Below are 23,095 nucleotides of genomic sequence, written 5' to 3'. Positions count from 1 at the left end.
TTTACTTAAACTTACGGGGTTAGTAGTGGGGGTGTCTTATAGACGCGTCTCTATTACTAGCCCCTGGGCTTTAAGTCAGCTGACATTAGAAGGCTGATATCAACCCCAAAACCATTAACCCACCTGCCAACACAAAAGGGCAAGTCAGCTTTCCCTCAGCTGGTTAAGAAAAATAAGGGGGACCCCCACATCATTATTTTATTTTATTTATTAGCTAAATATATGTACAATAAGCTACACATGCACTGCACTAATTCTATATCTCAGTGACATCTTTCCATTTATTCTATTTATATATATTCTGATGGTTCATGATGTTAATTTACTGTACGTGGATGATGAAATGTTGGGTTTCCAATGAGATGGGTGTGTAAAAATCGAATGGCACACGCATGGACCATGCGATTTTTTTTCTCACATCAATTGACTTGCATTGGTGAGTATTGGCACCTTTACGCGCCATACACAGCATGCTGCAAATTTTTCCATACCCCAATTCCAGGTGAGGAAAAATTTGCAGATGAACACTGCCTAACTGAACAACACTGGTGAGTGGAACACGATTTTTTTTTTTTCACATTGCACTCGCTTATTTTACATGCACATTTGAGCGAACCCTAAGTCCAACTTTGTTTAAAAAGGGACAGGTGACATCCAGACGGTGAAAGTAAAGGGCCTGTCACACTAAGCGATATCGCTAGCAATATCGCTATAACGTCACTGGTTTTTGCGACGTTATAGCGATATCGCTAGCGATATCGCTATGTCTGATACTTACCTCCGAACGCTCCCCCGCTGGTTATCACTGATCGCGCGAGAACGTCCTGGACAGATTCTCGTCATCAGCTTCCTGCTGTGACGACGAGCGACCCGTGGACGCGGGCGGGAGGACGTCAGGATCGCCTCGTCTGACAGGTAAGCAGCGACCCCCGACCCCTGCGATGTCGATGGTGAGATCTGCCTGTGTGGCAGCTCACTAGCGACCACCTAGCGATGTACCAGCGATCCTGACAGCGTCATATCGCTGGTCGGGATCGCTGGTGCATCGCTAAGTGTGACAATACCTTTAGAGTCCCCTCCATCTCTAGCAGAAGTAGTTAACAAGATTAACTACATCAGACACAGGGAAGATCTCACAACTGCCATTTAATCCACTTGGCTTTCTTAAGCAATGTTCTCGGACTTTATAGAGTCTAAGGACTCTGCAATTGATCTGAAAGTAATACACTCATAAGATAAATTGACATTTACTTTTATATATAATTACATTATTTTACTTATGGAGTCACCCCATTCCCTTTTTTCCCCTCCACTCTTGGATACTTAACTCCTACATCCCTTTAGCATGTCCTTGTGACACTTCAGTCTTCCATGTTTTGTATTAATACTAAGCTAATGTGATTTATATTTATTGGTCTCAAGTTTCATTAGCCAAAAAATTTACCATTCTTTCTATGTGCTACAGGAACAGTACGTCAGGAACCACTTTCTCTGTGTACAGTGCATGGGAAACATCGTAGCAATTCAATCCACCATTTCAAAGACAACAGAAAATCTGCCGAGAGAGATAGCTGGCGAAAAATGCAGAAAGCATATAATGCACAGAAATAAGTGTTATTCCTCATGCACAAACACACGCACACACACACAAGTTTATTCTAAAAAGTCCCCTTAGATGACAAATATGCGTTAAAGAGAGCTGGCAGGTCTCCCATGCCACCAGAACCACCAGGAGTTGTGTCTGTAAATATGCTGCCTTAGGCTATGTGCACACACTGCGGATTGGTCGGTGGATTTTTATCTGCAGAACCGCAGGTAAAATGGCCTGCGGTTTGCCACCTGGACAATGGAATAGGTGGCAAACCGCAGCAGAATCCGCAGAAACAATTGACATGTCAATTGTTTCTGCGGATTCAAATCCGCAGCTTTTCCGCAGTTAAAAATCCGCAGAATGTGCACAGGAGAATGTTAATCCCATAGGATAACATGCTACTGTACACTGTCTGCAGAACTGCTGCAGTTCTGCTGCGGTCAAAATCGCAGCGGAACCGCAGCAAAAACCGCAGCGTGAGCACATAGCCTAACAGTCCCCTAATTACATTACATACATAAACAGATCTTTAGAAACTAGTGCTATACTTACCATGCACAGCTTCTTTCCCTCAATGCAATTATCCTCTGGAGCCGGATGTACATGTCACAGCCTGAGGCTAGTTTCACACTTGCTTTTTTTTGCAGCGCGTTTTTCCCGCAAAAATACGCATTGAAAAAACGCATACAAAAGCATACAACTGCTGCATTTTTTTCAAGCATTTTTATGAGCATGCATGAAAAAAACGCAGCGTTTGTATGCGTTTTTACCGCGTTTGCGTTTTTTCCAAACATTAGGTGCCCCCTCACACTAACCCAAACCATGACTTTACTAACCCTAACCCTGACCCTAACCCTTAACCAAACCATACCCTAACCCTAACCCTGACCCTAACCAAACCATACCCTGATCCTAACCCTAACCTTAACCCTGACCCTAACCCTTAACCAAACCATACCCTAACCCTAACCCTGACCCTAACCCTAACCCTTAACCAAACCATACCCTGATCCTAACCCTAACCTTGACCCTGACCCTAACCCTTAACCAAACCATACCCTAACCCTAACCCTGACCCTGACCCTAACCCTTAACCAAACCATACCCTGATCCTAACCCTAACCCTGACCCTAACCCTTAACCAAACCATACCCTGATCCTAACCCTAACCCTTAACCAAACCATACCCTGATCCTAACCCTAACCCTGACCCTTAACCAAACCATACCCTGATCCTAACCCTAACCCTGACCCTTAACCAAACCATACCCTGATCCTAACCCTAACCCTGACCCTAACCCTTAACCAAACCATACCCTGACCCTAACCCTGACCCTAACCCTTAACCAAACCATACCCTGATCCTAACCCTAACCCTGACCCTAACCCTTAACCAAACCATACCCTGATCCTAACCCTAACCCTGACCCTTAACCAAACCATACCCTGATCCTAACCCTAACCCTGACCCTAACCCTTAACCAAACCATACCCTGATCCTAACCCTAACCCTGACCCTAACCCTTAACCAAACCATACCCTGATCCTAACCCTAACCCCCCTTAACTAACCCTAACTCTAACCCAAACCCCTAAATTCCATTGTCTAAACTAATGGTAAAAAAAAAAATGCATGTGCAAAAAAACGCATACATAAGCATGCCAATGCGCACATATGCTCACCATAGACTTATATTGGTTTTCTTGCTGTAAAAAAACGCATTGCGCGCGCATGCGTTTTTTTGAGGCAAGTCGGACGCCCAAAAAATGCAACAGGTTGCATTTTGTGCGCCCAAGCGCATACCGCAAAAAAACGCATGCGCGGAAAAACGCGTACAAACGCATGTGTATGCACACATAAGCGCATCCCATGCAAAGTATAGGGGAAAAAAACGCATGCGCTATTTAGCGCTAAAATACCGCGAAAAAAAAACGCAAATGTGAAACCAGCCTGAGAGGCGCAATGTGCATGATCGGAAATTTCCTGTACTTCCAATCATGCGCAGTACGCTTCTCTGAAGCTGTAATTTTTCTAAAGATCTGTTTATGTATGTAATACAGGGACTGTCAGGCCATAATCAAACTAGCGTATGGCATCCAATGCAAGAGCATCGGATGCGATATGCCTATGGCCCTCGGCGCCAGCTCTGCTGCGAACGGGAGCAGAGTGTCATGCTACTCTACTGCGATTCTCTCGCATGAGAGGACCGCAGCACAAGTGCGGAGGAGGCAGAGAAAGTAATTTCTCCATCGACTCCATTACCTGTCTCGGTGTATATCGGACAGCACTGGTTTAACATCCGAGCGCAGTCAAATATTTCACTCGCACCCATACACTTGTTTGTGTGCGAGTGAGCCAAGTCTTGTTGCCAATCTCAGCATGCTGGGATTGTTCTCTCATGCCGAATCAGCATGAGAAAATAATCGCAGATCTGAGCTGCCCCACAGAATAACACTGGGCAGAGCGTTATGCAACGTTTTATCGCATAGCCCTCGGCCATGTTATACCGTAGGGAGACTCCGGCCTTAGGCACGGTATTTATATATGCAGACAACTCCAGGTGGTTCTGGGGGGGGCATGGGAGACTTGCACGGTTCCCTTTAATTATTTATAATAGCTCTCAAAATTGGTATGCAAGTTTACTTTGATAAATAGGTGGATCACAAAGTTATAGGCCAACCAATCAAGCAACCTCTGGAAACTGACCTAGGGCACTAACAAGAGATAAGGCAGCACTGCGGTATCTTACCACCACTGAAACTCTATTCTAGTGGTGGTAGGGATTCACAATAATCAGATTACAAGTGGTCAGACTTTGATGCTATGTTAGCAAAATGCTGTAATGTTAGTACCAAAAATGATAGTTTGCATTTCTAAAAATGCATGGTGCCTACAGTGAAACATTGTGGTGGCAGTGTCATGTGGGGCTGCATGTGTGCTGCTGGTTTGGGGGAGCTACATTTCATTGATGGCATTAATTCGCAGCTGTATTGCTCTATATTAAAAGAAAAGATGCTATCATCACTCCATGCCCTTTGTAGACGTGCACTTTTCCAACATGACAATAATCCAAAACACACATCTGTTGCTTTCTGAAGAACAGGGTGAAAGAGGTTCAGAAGCCAAGAATGTCTCCCGATCTAGAATCCAACCAAAAGCCACCTATGGTGAATTCTGAAGAGTAAAGTTGAGCATCACTCTGCATCCAGCATCTCTGCTCTAAAGAGCTCTCTGTTCAAGAATGGTAAAATATGGATGTAGCAATATTTCGCCAGATTGTTCACTCCATGCCTAGAAGACTTGGTGCTGTACTTAAAAATCATGGCGGTCACATAATACATACGATATATCCCCAATTTCAGTTGATGCACTACATCAAATGAACCGGACATCTTCAGGAAAAGCAAAATGTGGCCTTTCTAGGAATAGTCTCACTCATATATAGATTGTGAGCCCCACTAGTGATGGTAATGTATGGAAAGCGCTGCAGAATAAGATCGGGCTATACAAGCAATGCATAATGAATAAATTCAATACACTCCGGTTTTTACTCTGGCCCAATATGATCCATTTAGCAACACATTGTTTTGGCCTTAAAATCCATTAGCTTAACCCTGTTATACCTGGATGGAATAATCTGTGTGTCAAAGAGTAACATAATCTTGAAGGAAAAGAACTGACGATCATCTGCAGCACTTTTATCAATAACAACCCACTCAGTCTGTTAGATATACGTTTGGATTGGCCCCTGCGTTGATTTCGAGTGTGGTTGTATGTAGTATACGTGTTATTCTTCTGTAATCCCTGGCGTGATGTAGAGATAAGTACCCTAATAATGCAATTACTTCGCCATGTCCCGACTTATCAGTGCGCTGATAAATATAATATGCGGATCTGATGTTATTCTTTGTAACCTACCTGCACAAGATTTGTAGCTGGCTACATGAGCCCAGCGACTGATGCCCGCCAATGTAATAAATATCGCCCGCACAGTCAGTAGCAGGGTCCCCAATCCTAGAGACGTGGAACCCTGATATCTCAGTGCCAGCACTGCCTCCACCAAGCCCCCATTGCACCCATAGGGCAGCAGAGCTGGCAGCTGTGTAGGGTAACACACCCTCTCAGGCTGCACTGTGCACATCTCCTACACGTCCACCAGCCTCGCAGAGATGATGCCATGGGGTCACCTACCTCCTTCTTGACAGTCTTCAGCAGCCGCTGCCTGGTCTCTGCCTCTGTGGACGACAAGCTCGTAGGTTATTCTGCTCTCTTTATGTGACGCCATATCATAAACGCTCTCTGCTTTCTGCTCACCTGTCCCCGTTGCCATGTTTGCAGCTTCCCCGTTCCTGTCCTCTGCGGGCTCGGCTCTAGGAGGCACAGCTGCCCCTGCGCGTGCACTCTGCCTCCCGTGACGTCAGAGCGCTTTCCCGCGTTCTCGGGGGCGCGCACCTGAGAGGAAGTTCTCGCGCTTGTTTATTCTAGGTGCTGCTTGGAGGGGCCACAAAGGGAAAATTTGTGTGCTAAACGCTGCATGGTGGTGGCATGTTATATACCATATACAGAAATATGGTTCTATAGTATTTGCTGTGTTGTCTGTTAAAGAAAGTGCAGAGGAACCTCACACAATTCTTCCCGCCCCAAAAGGTCACAGCCTATCAAATTAGTAAGAGGTTTTTCACTTCCAAGAAAGTGAACTGCAAATGCTAGAAAAATACCTAAAATAATAAACTAAGACTGTTCTCACCCTTTCCTGGTCCAGTGCTGGCTTCCCTCCATTGCTCTCTCTGGGCTTGCTGTTTTGGCACATTGGTTACATTGCCAGTGGGCATCGCTGCACCCAATCACTGTGCTCAGAATTGTCATTAGACTTGGACTAACCCAACGTCAACAGCAAGTCAAGGCTTGGGCTGCGCTCTGATGGCCTCCTGATCTTCGGTTTTGTCCAATGGCAGGGACAGTGGAGCGAGTACTGATAGGGCGCAGGGCTCGGGTGGCCTCACATGAACCCCGCTAACACCTCTGTAACGGCGATGGCACCCGAGGTGAGTATAACTGCTTTGTTGCAACAAAAAAAAAAGGGGATCCTACAGCGATGAAACCAGTGAAGCGGATATAAAAATGAAAAAACTTTATTGGAACTATACAAGGACATAAAAACTGGACTTCACCCGCCACCTATATGGGCAAACCAACGTGTTGCAGCACACAACCTTAAAGGGTATCTGTCACCCCATTTTTGGCCTATAAGCTGTGGCCACCGCCATCAGGGGCTTATCTACAGCATTCTGTAATGCTGTAGATAAGCCCCCCGATGTAACCTGAAAGATAAGAAAAACGAGATAGATTATACTCACCGGGGAAGCGTGGTCCGGCGCCTCCCATCTTCATACGATGCAATCCTCCTGCCGCGGCTCCTGCGCAGGCGCACTGCTCTGCTCTGTTGAGGGCAGAGTAAAGTACTCCAGTGCGCAGGCGCCGGGAAATTTCAGAGAGGTCCGGAGCCTGCGCACTACAGTACTTTACTCTGCCCTCAACAGGGCAGAGCAGTGTGCCTGCGCAGGAACCGCGGCAGAAGTAAGAAGGTGGACGGCATTGTATGAAGATGGGAGGCACCGGACCGCAACACCCATCGGACCGGACCCCCGTGTGAGTATAATCTAACTTGTTTTTCTTATCTTTCAGGTTACATCGGGGGCTTATCTACAGCATTACAGAATGCTGTAGATAAGCCCCTGACGGCTGTGCCGACAGCTGATAGGCCAAAAATGAGGATTAAGGCTGTTTGCTGAAACACATGGCTGACGTCTGAGCCTGTGACGACTCCGTACGAGTTGCCTGCTGAACAAGGTGCATCTACTAGGGGTGAGCTGACAATCTCCTTCCCCTTTTTCCTCTTTGTTTTAACGGAGCAAGCATTTAGATTGAGAAGGGGCTGTAGTAGATAACTCCTTGAAAAATACATGTATATGCAGGGCATTATAGGTATAAGACTACACCTTTCAGGCCTTATTCAGACATGAACTATGGTTTGTGTTATTACAAGGACCATGATGTGTTTGCTGTGTTCAAATTAGCCCCTTCATCCCTAAGTCTGTGTTCACCTTCCTGACCAGACCAGGTTTTACATTTCTAACCTGTGTCACTTTATGTGGTAACAACTCTAGAACACTTCAATGAATCCCGGTGATTCTGAGAATGTTTTTTCGTAACACATTGTACATCATGTTAGTGATAAATATTGGTCAATATAATTTGCGTTTATTTATGAAAAGAACAAAAATGTTACAAAAAATGTTAAAATGTCCCAATTTTCAAACTGAATTTTTATGCCCTTTAACCCCTTCACCCCCAATGGTGGTTTGCACGTTCATGACCGGGCCAATTTTTACAATTCTGACCACTGTACCTTTATGAGGTCATAACTCTGGAACGCTTCCATTGATCCCGGTGATTCTGACATTGTTTTCTCGTGACATATTGTACTTCATGTTAGTGGTAAAATTTCATTCAAATAACTTGCGTTTATTTGTGAAAAAAATGGAAATTTGGCAAAAATTTTGAAAATTTCGCAATTTTCCAACTTTGAATTTTTATGCCCTTAAATCACAGAGATACGGCACACAAAAAACTTGATAAGTAACATTTCCCACATGTTTACATCAGCACAATTTTGGAACCAAAATTTTTTTTTGTTAGGAAGTTACAAGGGTTAAAAGTTGACCAGCGATTTCTCATTTTTACAACACCATTTTATTTTTAGGACCACATCACATTTGAAGCTACTTTGAGGGGTCTATATGATAGAAAATACCCAAAAGTGACACCATTCTAAAAACTGAACCCCTTAAGGTGCTCAAAACCACATTCAAGAAGTTTATTAACCCATTAGGTGCGTCACAGGAATTTTTTTGAATATTTAAAAAGAAATGAACATCTAACTTTTTTTCACAAAAAAAATACTTCAGGTTCAATTTTTTTTATTTTACCAAGGGTAACAGGAGAAATTGGACTGCAAAAGTTATTGTGCAATTTGTCCTGAGTACGCTGATACCTGATTTGTGGGGGGGAACGACTGTTTCGGCGCATGGCAGAGCTCAGAATGGAAGGAGCGCCGTTTGACTTTTTCAATGCAAAATTGGCTGGAATTCAGATCGGACGCCATGTCACGTTTGGAGAGTCCCTGATGTACCTAAACAGTGGAAACCCCCTACAAGTGACCCCATTTTGGAAACTAGACCCCCCAAGGAACTTATCTAGATATGTGGTGAGAACTTTGAACCCACAAGGGCTTTACAGAAGTTTATAATGTACAGCGGTACAATTAAAAAATCATATTTTTTCCACAAAAATGATCTTTTCACCCCAATTTTTATTTTCCCAAGGGTAACAGGACCCTAAAAGTTATTGTGCAATTTGTCCTGAGTACGCTGATACCCCACATGTGTGGGTAAACCACTATTTGGGCGCATGGCAGAGCTCGGAAGGGAAGCAGCGCCATTTGACGTTTTTGGCTGGAATTGAGATCGGACACCATGTCGCGTTTGGAAAACCCCTGATGTACCAAAACAGTGGAAACCCCCCACAAATGACACCATTTTGGAAACTAGACCCCCTAAGGAACTTATCTAGATGTGTGGTGAGAACTTTGAACCCCCATGGGCTTCACAGAAGTTTATAACATAAAGCCATACAATTAAAAAATCATATTTTTTCCACAAAAATGATCTTTTCACCCTCAATTCTTATTTTTCCAAGGGTAACAGGACCCTAAAAGTTATTGTGCAATTTGTCCTGAGTACGCTGATACCCCACATGTGGGGGTAAACCACTATTTGGGCGCATGGCAGAGCTCGGAAGGGAAGCAGCGCCATTTGACGTTTTTGGCTGGAATTGAGATCGGACACCATGTCGCGTTTGGAAAACCCCTGATGTACCAAAACAGTGGAAATCCCCCACAAATGACACCATTTTGGAAACTAGACCCCCTAAGGAACTTATCTAGATGTGTGGTGAGAACTTTGAACCCCCATGGGCTTCACAGAAGTTTATAACATAAAGCCATACAATTAAAAAATCATATTTTTTCCACAAAAATGATCTTTTCACCCTCAATTCGTAACAGGACCGTAAAAGTTATTGTGCAATTTGTTCTGAGTACGCTGATACCCCACATGTGGCGGTAAACCACTATTTGGGTGCATGGCAGAGCTCGGAAGGGAAGCAGCGCCATTTGACGTTTTTGGCTGGAATTGAGATCGGACACCATGTCGCGTTTGAAAAACTCCTGATGTACCAAAACAGTGGAAACCCCCCACAAATGACACCATTTTGGAAACTAGACCCCCTAAGGAACTTATCTAGATGTGTGGTGAGAACTTTGAACCCCCATGGGCTTCACAGAAGTTTATAACATAAAGCCATACAATTAAAAAATCATATTTTTTCCACAAAAATGATCTTTTCACCCTCAATTCGTAACAGGACCGTAAAAGTTATTGTGCAATTTGTTCTGAGTACGCTGATACCCCACATGTGGGGGTAAACCACTATTTGGGTGCATGGCAGAGCTCGGAAGGGAAGCAGCGCCATTTGACGTTTTTGGCTGGAATTGAGATCGGACACCATGTCGCGTTTGAAAAACTCCTGATGTACCAAAACAGTGGAAACCCCCCACAAATGACACCATTTTGGAAACTAGACCCCCTAAGGAACTTATCTAGATGTGTGGTGAGCACTTTGACCCCCCCAGTGCTTCACAGAAGTTTATAATGCCCGGGCGTGAAAATAAATAATTCGTATTTTTTCCACAAACATGATCTTTTAGTCACCATTTTTTTATTTTCCCAAGGGTACCAGGAGAAATTGGACCCCAAAAGTTGTTGTCCAATTTGTCCTGAGTATGCTGATACCCCATATGTGGTTGAAAACTACTGTATGGGCACACGTCGGGGCTCGGAAGGGAAGTAGTGACGTTTTGGAATGCAGACTTTGATGGAATGGTCTGCGGGTGTCATGTTGCCTTTGGAGAGCCCCTAATGTACCTAAACAGTGGAAACCCCCCACAAATGACACCATTTTGTAAACTAGACCCCCCAAGGAACTTATCTAGATGTGTGGTGAGCACTTTGAACCCCCCAGTGCTTCACAGAAGTTTATAACGCCCAGGCGTGAAAATAAAAAATTCGTATTTTTTCCACAAACATGATCTTTTAGTCACCATTTTTTTATTTTCCCAAGGTTACCAGGAGAAATTGGACCCCAAAAGTTGTTGTCCAATTTGTCCTGAGTATGCTGATACCCCATATGTGGTTGAAAACTACTGTATGGGCACACGTCGGGGCTCGGAAGGGAAGTAGTGACGTTTTGGAATGCAGACTTTGATGGAATGGTCTGCGGGTGTCATGTTGCCTTTGGAGAGCCCCTAATGTACCTAAACAGTGGAAACCCCCCACAAATGACCCCATTTTGAAAACTAGACCCACTAAGGAACTTATCTAGATGTGAGGTGAGCACTTTGAACCCCCAAGGGCTTCACAGAAGTTTATAATGCCAGGGCATGAAAATAAAAAAATCGTATTTTTTCCAGAAACATGATCAATTAGTCCCCAATTTTTTCATTTTCCCAAGGGTAACAGGAGAAATTGGACCCCCAAAAGTTGTTGTCCAATTTGGCCTGAGTACGCTGACACCCGATATGTGGGAGAAAACTACTGTGTGGACACACGTCGGGGCTCGGAAGGGAAGCAGTGACGTTTTGGAATGCAGACTTTGATGGAATGGTCTGCGGGTGTCATGTGCGTTTGGAGAGCCCCTGATGTACCTAAACTATTGAAACTCCCCACAAGTGACCCCATTTTGGACACTAGACCCCCCACAGAACTTATCTAGATGTGTGGTGAGCACTTTGAACCCCCAAGTGCTTCACAGAAGTTTATAACACTCGGACGTGAAAATAAAAAAATCATTTTTTTCCACAAAAATGATATTTTTGCCCCCAATTTTTTATTTTCCTAAGGGTAACAGGAGAAATTGGACCCCAAAAATTGTTTTGCAATTTGTCCTGAGTAGGCTGATACCCTACATGTGGGGGTAAAACACTGTTTGGGCGCATGGCAGAGCTTGGAAGGGAAGGAGCACCATTTGACTTTTTCAACTCAGAATTGGCTGGAATTGAGATCAGACGCCATGTTGCATTTGGAGAGCCCCTGATGTGCCCAAACAGTGGAAACCCCCAATTATAACTCCAACCCTAACCCCAACACACCCCTAACCCTAATCTGAGCCCTAGCCCTAACCCTATCCCTAACCCTAGCCCTAACCCTAGCCCTAACCCTAAGGCTGTGTGCACACGCTGCGGATTTTGCTGCGGTTCCGCAGCGGTTTTGGCTGCTGTGGACCCGCAGCAGTTTCTGCTGCGGTGTACAGTACCATGATTCCCTATGGGAATCAAAAACCGCAGTGCAGACGGTGCGGAATTTTCCGCGCGGATTATCTGCGGTTTTCAATCCGCAGAAAGAATTGACATGTCAATTCTTTCTGCGGATTCTCCTGCGGTTTGCCATCTCCTCTATTGAGGAGATGAAAAACCGCAGGACAAAACCGCAGAGCAATCCGCAGGTAAAACCGCAGGTCTTTTGACCTGCGGTTTCACCTGCGGATTTTACAAAATCCGCGCGGATGAATCCGCACCTAATCCGCAGCGTGTGCACACAGCCTTACCCTAACGGGAAAATGGAGATAAATACTTTTTTTTTAGTTTTATTATTTTTCCCTAACTAAGGGGGTGATAACGGGGGGGTTTGATTTACTATTTATGGCGGTTTTTATGTTTGGCGGCTGTCACACGCTAAAAGACGCTTTTTATTGTAAAATAGTTTTTGCATCACCACATTTTGAGAGCTATAATTTTTCCGTATTTTGACCCACTGAGTCATGTGAAGTCTTATTTTTTGCGGGACGAGTTGACGTTTTTATTGGTACCATTTTCGGGCACGTGACATTTTTTGATCGCTTTTTATTCCTATTTTTGGGACGCAGAATGAACAAAAACCAGCGTTTCATGAATTTCTTTTGGGGGGATGCGTTTACACCGTTCCGCGTGCGGTAAAATTGATAAAGCGGTTTTATTCTTCGGGTCAGTACGGTTACAGCGATACCTCATTTAGGTCTTTTTTATATTTTCGTCGGTTTTATGCAATGAAAACTATTTTATATAAAAAATAATTATTTTTGCATCGCTTTATTCTGTGAGCTATAACTTTTTTATTTTTTCGCTGATGATGCTGTGTGGCGGCTCGTTTTTTGCGGGACAAGATGATGTTTTCAGCGGTACCATGGATATTTATATGCATCTTTTTGATCGTGCGTTATTAAACTTTTTGTTTGGCGGTATGATAATAAATCATTATTTTTTGCTTCGTTTTTTATTTTTATTTTTTAAGGGGTTCGCTAAAAGGGTTAACTAATGGGACAGTTTTATAGGGCGGGTCATTACGGACGCGGCGATACCTAATATGTGTACTTTTATTGTTTTTTTTTTTTATTATTTCCAAAAAATGGATTTATTGAGGGAATATTTTTTTTTTTTTTCTAATTTATTTGGCGATTTTTTTTAATTTATTTTTACATTTTTTTTTAATTTTTTTTTTACTTTATTACATAGTCCCAGGTGGGACATCACTGTCCTGTGACAGATCGCTGATCTGTCACATCACAGATCACTGTGACAGATCAGCAATCTGTCACAGGCATTGAAGAAGACTTCCTCTTGCCTGCGCTTTGCAGGCACTGAGGAAGCCAGCTTCCTCAGGTCCCCGAAGGCCCCCGTCGCCATCTTGGATCCGGGGGCCTGGAGGATAGGAGCCCCTCGCAGCAGCGCTGCACATTGCGCTGCCGTGGGGGGCTCAGGGAAGCACGGAGGGAGCCCCCTCCCTGCCGATGCTTCCCTTTAACTCCCGGTACACCGCGATCATGTTTGATCGCGGTGTGCAAGGGGTTAACGTGTCGGGGGCGGTCCGTGACCGCCCCTGACACATAGTGCCGGGTGTAAGCTGTGATAATCAGCTGACACCCGGCCGCGATCAGCGGCGCTCACCACGTGGGCGCCGCTGATCGCGGTAGACGTACTATCCCGTCCACGGTCATACGGGCCCGGGTACCGTGGACGGGATAGTACGTCGGATGTCAGGAAGGGGTTAAACCAGATAGTTATATCACACAAAATAGATAGAAAATAACATTTCTAATATGTGTACTTCACATCAGCATAATTTTTAAAACATATTTTTTTCTGCTAGGAAGTTAGAAGGGCAATTTTTAATTTTTCCAACAAGATTTACAAAACCAATTTTTTTAGGGAACACCACATTTAAAGTTATTTTGAAGGACCTAAATGACATAAAATACCCCAATACACAGTATAGTCAGGTCCGGTTTTAGGCAAAGTCGGGCCCTAGGCAAAGTTTAAAATGGGGCCCCAAATGCTAACATATTGCACATCACACAGAAGCATTTCGGTTGTATTTACATGCGCTGAGTTCAGGACGCTAAATGAGTGTGATCGACAAAATTGAAGAAGTTGTTCAACACTTGTTTCCCGGCCTCTTTCCACCGTCTGAGAAAGAATGATGGGAACAGAATGATCACTAATGGATCACTAAGAGTGTGTGCACACATTGCGGTTTTTGCTGCGGATCCGCAGCGGATTTGGTCCTGCGGATCCGCAGCAGTTTCCATGTGTTTTACAGTACCATGTAAACCTATGGAAAACCAAATCCGCCGTGCACATGCTGCGGAATATTCCGCGCAGATTTGCTGCGGTTTATTTTCCGCAGCATGTTACTTATTTTTTGCGGAACCGCAGCTGCAGTGTACGTTCCGTGACATACAAATCAATCAATCTCTCTCTCATCCGCACTGACAAACTGCACTAGAACCTGCATCAAATCCGCTGTACACACGATAGGAATCCGCAGGAAAAATGCATGTGTTTTACCCTGCGGTTTCTGCCAAGAGATATGGATTCTCTACAGAAAAAGCCGCAGACTAATCCGCAACGTGTGCACACACCCTAACAGATCACCATACAGTATCATGTTATCAGCAGCACATCTACAGTTTACACCCCATAGTCCTCCATATAATATAATCTGCCCCATAGTCCTCCATATAGTATAATACACTCATCAGTCCTCCATATAGTATAATACACTCCTCATAGCCCTCCATATATTAAAATACTCTGCTCAGTCCTCCATATAGTATAATACACTCCTCATAGTTCTCCATATAGTATAATGCACCGCCATAGTCACCCATGTAGGACAATTCACTTCCCATAGCATAATGCACCCCATAGTTCTTCATATAATGTACTCCCCATAGTCCTCGATACAGTATAATGCAGCCCACATATAGTATAATGCAGCCACCCCATAGAGCATAATGCAGCCACCCCACAGAGTATAATGCAGCCCCGCCATACAATATAATGTAACCTCCATAGAATATAATGCAGCCCCCCTCTTATAATATAATGCAGCCACCCCTTAGAGAATAATGCAGCTACCCCAGAGTATAATGCAGCCACTCCACAGAATATAATGTAACCCCCCCATAGAATATAATGCAGCCCCACCCTCCATATAGTATAATGCACCCCATAGTTCTTCATATAATGTATTCCCCATAGTCCTCGATACAGTATAATGCAGCCAACATATAGTATAATGCAGCCACCCCATAGAGCATAATGCAGCCACCCCACAGACTATAATGCAGCCCCACCATACAATATAATGTAACCTCCATAGAATATAATGCAGCCCCCCTCTTATAATATAATGCAGCTACCCCAGAGTATAATGCAGCCACTCCACAGAATATAATGCAACCCCCTCATAGAATATAATGCAGCCCCTTATATAGTATAATGTAGCCCCTCCATAGAATACAATGTAGCCCTCCTCATATAGTATAATGCAGCCCCCATCGAATATAATAAATAAATATAATACAGCCCCCCATAGAATATAATGTAGCCCCAAATAGAATATAATACAGCCCACCTCCCCATAGAATATAATGTAGCCCCCCCCATATTATATAACACAGCCTCCCCCTAAAGAATATAATGTAAAATGTACCTCCCATGGTATATAACACAGCCGCATAGTTTATAGCCCACCACCACATGGTATATACCCCAGCCCACCATGGTATACAGCCCAGCCCACCATGGTATACAACCCAGCCCACCATGGTATACAGCCCAGCCCACCATGGTATACAGCACAGCATGGTATATAGCCCACCATGGTATAATACAGCCCACCATGGCATACAGGCTGTATACCATGCTGGGCTGTATACCATGGTGGGCTGTATAATACCATGGTATAATACAGCCCAGCATGGTATATAGCCCCCTCAGAATGGTATAATACAGCCCAATATGGTATAATACAGCCCAGCATGGTACATAGCCCCCCAGCATGGTATAATACAGCCCAGCATGGTATATAGCCCCCCAGAATGGTATAATACAGCCCAGCATGGTATAATACAGCCTAGCATGGTATATAGCCCCCCAGAATGGAATAATACAGCCCAGTATGGTATACAGCCCCCCAGCATGGTATAATACAGCCCAGAATGGTATATAGCCCCCCAAAATGGTATAATACAGCCCAGCATGGTATATAGCCCCCCCAGAATGGTATAATACAGCCCAGCATGGCATAATACGGCCCAGCATGGTATATAGCCCCGCCGAGAATGGTATAATACAGCCCAGCACGGTATATAGCTCCCCCAGAATGGTATAATACAGCCCAGCAAGGTATAATACAGCCCAGCATGGTATATAGCCCCCCCCAGAATGGTGTAATACAGTCCAGTATGGTATAATACGGCCCAGCATGGTATATAGCCCCCCCAGAATGGTGTAATACAGCCCAGCACGGTATAATACAGCCCAGCATGGTATATAGCCCCCTCAGAATGGTATAATACAGCCCAGCATGGTATATAGCCCCCCCGAATGGTATAATATAGCCCAGCACGGTATAATACAGCCCAACATGGTATATAGCCCCCCAGAATGGTATAATACGGCCCAGCTTAGTATATAGCCCCCTCAGCTTGGTATGATACAGCCGAGCTTGGTATAATACTGCCCAGCATGGTATATAGCCCCCCAGAATGGTGTAATACAGCCCAGCATGGTATATAGCCACCCCAGAATGGTGTAATACAGCCCAGTATGGTATAATACGGCCCAGCATGGTATATAGCCCCCCCAGAATGGTGTAATACAGCCCAGCATGGTATAATACAGCCCAGCATGGTATATAGCCTCCTCAGAATGGTATAATACAGCCCAGCATGGTATATAGCCCCCCCGAATGGTATAATATAGCCCAGCACGGTATAATACAGCCCAGCATGGTATATAGCCCCCCAGAATGGTATAATACGGCCCAGCTTAGTATATAGCCCCCTCAGCTTGGTATGATACAGCCGAGCATGGTATAATACTGCCCAGCATGGTATATAGCCCCCCAGAATGGTGTAATACAGCCCAGCATGGTATATAGCTCCCCCAGCATGGTATGATACAACCGAGCATGGTATATAGTCCCCCCAGAGTGGCCCCACAGTCCAGTACTCACACTGATTTAAAAAAAAAAAAAACTCCTCACCTTTCCCTCATGCCTGCGCTGCTGGCTGATCCTGTCTCCTCCTGCTCTGTCTGGCACACAGTGAGAGTGGGGAATGATGGGAGAAGGAGCATCAGCTGATGCTCTCTCCTCCATCACTGCCTCCTTCAAGTCGGCGGGAGTCGGCGCTGGGGGCAGGCAGGCCCCCCTGCCTCACAGGGGCCCCATAGCGGCTGTGTGATGTGCCGCTGGCTGGGGGCCCCTGGAGGAGCGGGGGCCCTATGCAGCTGCCTGGTCTGCCTGCCCCTAACGCTGGCCCAGAGTATAGTGCAGCTCCCCAACACACAATATAGTGCAGGCACAGCTCCCCCCAACACACAGTATAGTGCAGCTCCCCACACACACAGTACAGTATAGTGCAGTTCCCCCCAAACACACAGTATAGGGCAGCACCCCCACACACACACTATAGTGCAGCTACCCCAAACACACAGTATTGTGCAGGCGCAGCTCCCCCAATGCACAATATACTTCAGCTTCACCATACACCCAGTATAGTGCAGCTCCCCTCAACACACAGTACAGTGCAGTTCCCCACCAACACACAGTATAGTGCAGGTGCAGCTCCCCCAATGCACAGTATAGTGCAGACACACACACAGTATAGTACAACCAAAAAAAGGGGTGGTAAGGGGGGGACCTGAACATACAAAAAAAAATGCTAAAAACAAGAAGTGAATTAAAATACCTTAAATTATAAATGGTAAATAGTACTATACATTTAAAAGTGCTTGCACAAAAAATAAAAAAATCAATATAATCCAAAATATTATAATAAAACTAGAGGTGTGCCCGATGCAATCGCATCGGGAGGGAAGAGTGTGTGTGAGTACGTGTGTGTGTGTACATGTGTGTGTGTGAGTACATATGTGTGTGTACATTCGTGTGTGTGTGTACGTACATGTGTGTGTGTACGTGTCTGTGTGTCCCACAGCTGCCTGCCCACCCACATCCGTGCAGTCACAGCCGGCAGGAAAGAGGGTGGTTTGCTGCCTGTGCTGGAGATGTGAGGACATGTGTGTGTATATGTGAGTACGTGTGTGCATGTATGTGAGTACATGTGTGTGTGTATGTTAGTACGTGTGTATATGTGAGTACATGTGTGTGTGTATGTGAGTACGTGTGTGTATGTGAGTACGTGTGTATGTGAGTACGTGTGTGTATGCGAGTGCGTGTGTGTATGTGAGTACGTGTGTGTGTATGTGAGTACGTGTATGTGTGTATGTGAGTACGCGTGTGTGTGTGTATGTGAGTACATGTGTGGGTGTTTGTGAATACGTGTGTGTGTATGTGAGTACATGTATGTGAGTATGTGTGTATAGGAGTACATGTGTGTGTATGTGAGTACGTACGTGTGTGTGTATGCGAGTACGTGTGTAGGTGTGTGTACGTGTGTGTGTATATGTGAGTATGTGTATGTGAGTACATGTGCGTATGTGAGTACGTGTGTGTATATGTGAGTACGTGTGTGTGTATATGTGAGTACGTGTGTGTGTATATGTGAGTACGTGTGTGTGTGTATGTGAGTACTTGTGTGTGTATGTGAGTACGTGTGTGTGAGTACGTGTGTGTGTGAGTATGTACGTGTGTGTGTACATGTGTGTGTATGTATGTGTGTGTATGTACATGGAGGCAGGCAGCGGCGGGTCCGGCGGCGGTAGTGGGGGGTTCAGCGGCGGCAGGTCCAGCGGCGGGGGGGGGGATCCTGAGTACGTATGTGTGTGTGTATATGTGTGTACGTGTGAGTATGTGAGTACGTGTGTATGTGAGTACGTGTGTGTGTATGTGAGTACATGTTTGTGTATGTATGTGTGTATGTACATGGAAGGCAGGCAGCGGAGGGTCTGGTGGGGGGGTCCGGCGGCGGCGGTGGGGGGGTTCAGTGGCGGCAGGTCCAGCGGCGGGGGGGGTCCTGGCGGCGGCCAGCCGGCAGGAAAGACTTCGGCTTGCGGCCTGTGGACAGGCCGCAAGCCGCGGTCTTTCCTGCAGGCTGTGACGGAGGTGGGTGGGCAGGCAGCGGCGGGTCCGGCGGGGGGGGCGTCGGCGGCAGGTCCAGCAGCGGCGGTGGTGGGGAGGTCCCGGCGGTGTCCCACTGGTGGTACTATGGAAGGGCCTGGTACCACCATCGGGTGCCAAATTGAAATACCCATCATTTGGGTATTTCAATATGGTGGTCGGCATACTTCCGGTCGGCGCGGTGGATTGTGGGATTCGAGGACATCCAGACAGAATTGGATGACGGATAATTTAAGGCAATTATATATATAGATGAGGAAAATAACCACCATTATAATCATATATTGCTTTAAATGGTCTATAGAAAGATATTGCCAGGCATCACAGCAGTTATATAGGGCATGAAAAAGTGCTAAAGTGCAAAAAAGTAGAAAAATAAAGTGATGCATGCTAAAGTGCAACAGAGCATATATAAGCAAACAATTATATGCAAAAAAACAGCTGATCCAAAGAGTGCTAGTAATTAATCCGCATAAAGATATTTAAACAAAAGTGCATAAATTGCAATCATACTAAATGAACCACAGTAAAGTGAAATTGCACCAAATAATGCCCATAGACATTACATACTGTTGATATTACGAGGCAAATAAAACATCCATACATAGCAATAAAAACCATATACCTGTAGTGTGGTGATTAGCATGCACCGCACATCCCGACGCGAGGTTTGGGTAAGACTCCTTCGTCCTCCTGACGAAGACGAAGGAGTCTTACCCAGACAAGATGAGTAGAGCCCCTGGCCAGGTGGTAATTCCCCAACTATTACCCAACTCGCGTTTCGCGTGTGTATGACGCAGCTTTCTCAAGGGGATATGCTGCTTTGAGCAAGCAGGACCTTCTTAAAATCCATGTGAGAGTTCACATGGTCGGAATTGACCAATGGCAGCAGCGCTCTTGGCGCTTGTGCACTGCACTCCCCAGGTCCTGGTAATTGCAGCACAGGCGTCCAGCATCACTGTGCTTGCGCGAGGAGGGGGGAATTAACCCCAAGCGAGCACAGGAGGCAGAAGGACACCCGGCCACAAGCCGGACACCAAGGGAAGCAACACGCAAGCGCACAGCTGCCAATACTAAATCAAAATCAAAGAAATTTAAAGGGATAGTGCAAATAAATACATGATCCTAAAACATTATTAGTAAATAGCAAACATAAAAAGCAGAATCGATTACATACAGCACATTAAGAATTTCCATGATACGTGGATCCATCCTAAAGGAACACATATCGGAATGAGGTCAGCCAGGAAGATGGAGCTATGAGGTCCATTGAGCGCAATAAGTCAGAAAGTCACAAGAATAAAAATAGAACATAAAGCAAAAAATAATAAGGTTAAAAACACAATTATAAAAACAAAAATATTATAAAACACCTGGATATAGAGATGTAGTGGAGGAGCAGAGAGACCGCAGGACATAAATTTGAATAAGGAGAAATACTGATTCCTATAAAAAGGGGGAGAAGCTCAAAGACTCATTAAGACCTCTAGGGGTCATAGTGTCTAAGGGCCCTATCCATCTTGTTTCCATTTGAGCAAGGATTTTTTTTTATAATTACCCCCTCTAATACCCATATGTAGTACATCAATCCCTCTTACCGCAAAGGTCTTAACCTCGCAATTATGGTATTACTGAAAATTGCGAGAGATGGTCTTAAGGTCAGAGGGATTGGCACATGCTCATGTACCCATACCCTCAATTCTCTGGTGAGACAAATATAAATTTTGGGACACCCACACGTGTCATAATAAATGACATTAGTACTGACACAAGAAATAGGGTGTCAAATGTTAAATTATTTTACACTATCCGAAGATTGAAAGGTAGAGCAGCGCAGGACATTTGTTAAGGCAACACAGTGGCTGCAGGGTATAGATCCCGGAATGGGCCCTCTAGAGCCAAATGGATTAGAAGGAGCCGGAGTATAACGGCTCCTGACCAGCAAATCATTTACATTTTTAGAAAGAACACCGTGAGCACAACTCAAGATGGTGCTAAGGTTAGGTTCCCAAACCGTTAAAGCAACAAATATGAACCTAGCACTCAACTTAAAGGTATTTGTAAGGCGGTTTATTGTAGTACACGAAAAAAGACGTTTCGGTCAATGTGACCTTCTTCAGTTATGAGGAGAATGATCTCTCTAAGGTAATGAGCTTGTCAGTATATAGGAGAGGGGCAAACGTGCCTCCAGATGCGGTGTCCACATTTTTAGACCTACAAGAGGTCATTGAGGGAAAATTCCCCAGCACGGTCCCCAAGGAAGGCTTAGCCCCAAGAATCATCCAATATTTTATCAAGATTCATCTCATATTTTCCCATTCATGATTATAAGTTGAAATAAACTTATTAGGTCCATCACTACCATCAGAAGAGCCTTTCTTAGAATGTAGTAGGCTGCTACGAGGGGTCTTTCTGGCCATTTCATACCCCCATTCTATGCACCTGCGACTGTATCCATGGGCTTGAAAGCGTGTTTGTAAATCTAAAGCCTGTGTTTCAAACCTTTTATTAGAGGAACAACTCCGCCTCATCCTTAGGAACTGGCCGACCGGGACGGCCCTAATGGTGGTTGGATTATGAGCAGATGTAGCATGAATTAATACACACACATATTCACACAATACTCACCCCTCCTCCTTCTTCCTGTCGCTACTCCAGGCTCTGCTCTGGTTTCATAGGCTCCACTGCTGGTACAGCGTGGTGCACGATGAAGTTACGTCATCGCACGTCCGCTGAGTCACAAGCAGAGGTGGAGTGATGGGAGAGGGAGCGTCTAACACTCTCTCCTCCATCACTGCTTTCAACTGTATCGGCATCTATGATGCCAATAAGTTGAATGAGCAATGGGGGCGGCGTCAGGCCACTATTAGAATTAAAGGGCCCGTGGCCAAAAAATGGCAAATTGGCTGCAGGCCACACCAGATGATCCCCACCCCTGCTTTAGTTGCGTCACAGGAATTAAAGCAATGTAGAAGGAAAAAATTAAGTTTAATTTTTCCCACAAAAATGTTGTTTTTGCCCCCAATTTTTCATTTCTACAAAGGTAACAGAAGAAAATGGTTGTACAATGTCTCCTGAGTACTCCGATATTCCATGTGTGGCAGACAACTACTGTTTTGGCACATGGCAGGGCTTTGACTGACAAAATTTGTTGGAGTGGATAGCAGACGCCATGTCTCATTTACAGAGCCTCTGATGTGCCTAAACAGTGGAACCCCCCACAAATTACCCAATTTAGGAAACTACACCCCTCAAGGAACTTATTTAGAGGTATGGTGTGCACATTGAACCCACAGGTGCTTCACAGAATTTTCTAACATTCATTCATGAAAAAATACTAGTTTCATGCAAAAATGTTGGTTTTGCCCCAAATTTTTCATTTTCACAATAGCAATATGGGAAAATGTACTGCAATCTTTTTTTTGTGCAATTTCTCTTGAGTACACTGATACCCAATATGTGGCAGAAAACTACTGTTTGGGCACATGGCAGGGCACCAGTTCTTAAAAGGGCAGCGTGCACACATGGTAAATGCTCCTAGCAGCTGCTGGGAAGCATTTATTGAAATGTGTGTTCACTTGCAATTTGTCTCCCAGCCAATTGCTGAGAGACATCTTGTATAAAAGGCACCCTCTCCTATTGGGATGTGCCTGAGCAACCCCTATAGTTTTGTATTAGGTGATTGGTGTGTATGCAAGTGTGTGACTTCAGGTCCCCCAACTCTAGTCTGTTAGTATCCTGCATCCTGTGTTCCTGTTAGTCCGCC

At 44.9% G+C, this 23,095-nt stretch overlaps 1 protein-coding gene and 1 long non-coding RNA gene across 5 annotated transcripts in view; one reads left to right on the top strand and one right to left on the bottom strand.

The window, feature by feature from the left end:
- Window positions 1-6,102, bottom strand: part of SGSM1 (small G protein signaling modulator 1) — a 444,365-nt gene extending 438,263 nt beyond the window's left edge. The window contains exons 1-2 of one of the 2 annotated variants that reach the window (XM_073582650.1): window positions 5,906-6,102; window positions 5,783-5,826 (exon numbers count right to left, since the gene is read on the bottom strand). In XM_073582650.1, coding sequence (XP_073438751.1) covers window positions 5,783-5,826; window positions 5,906-5,921 — 60 coding nt within the window. In that variant the 5' untranslated portion in view covers window positions 5,922-6,102. The remainder of the gene's footprint in view (window positions 1-5,782; window positions 5,827-5,905) is intronic. The other variant, XM_073582649.1, reaches the window with a different exon arrangement.
- A 1,272-nt stretch (window positions 6,103-7,374) lies between these two features.
- Window positions 7,375-23,095, top strand: part of LOC141096307 (uncharacterized) — a 140,534-nt gene continuing 124,813 nt past the window's right edge. For all 3 annotated transcript variants that reach the window (XR_012233641.1, XR_012233642.1, XR_012233640.1), the window contains exon 1: window positions 7,375-7,456. This is a non-coding gene — a long non-coding RNA (uncharacterized lncRNA). The remainder of the gene's footprint in view (window positions 7,457-23,095) is intronic.

This window comes from Dendrobates tinctorius, unplaced genomic scaffold (genome assembly GCF_039654945.1).
Source record: "Dendrobates tinctorius isolate UK_male_01 unplaced genomic scaffold, ASM3965494v1 ptg000073l, whole genome shotgun sequence".
In the NCBI taxonomy this organism is placed as follows: Eukaryota; Metazoa; Chordata; class Amphibia; order Anura; family Dendrobatidae; genus Dendrobates; species Dendrobates tinctorius.
This window is presented reverse-complemented; position numbering and strand designations above follow the sequence as displayed.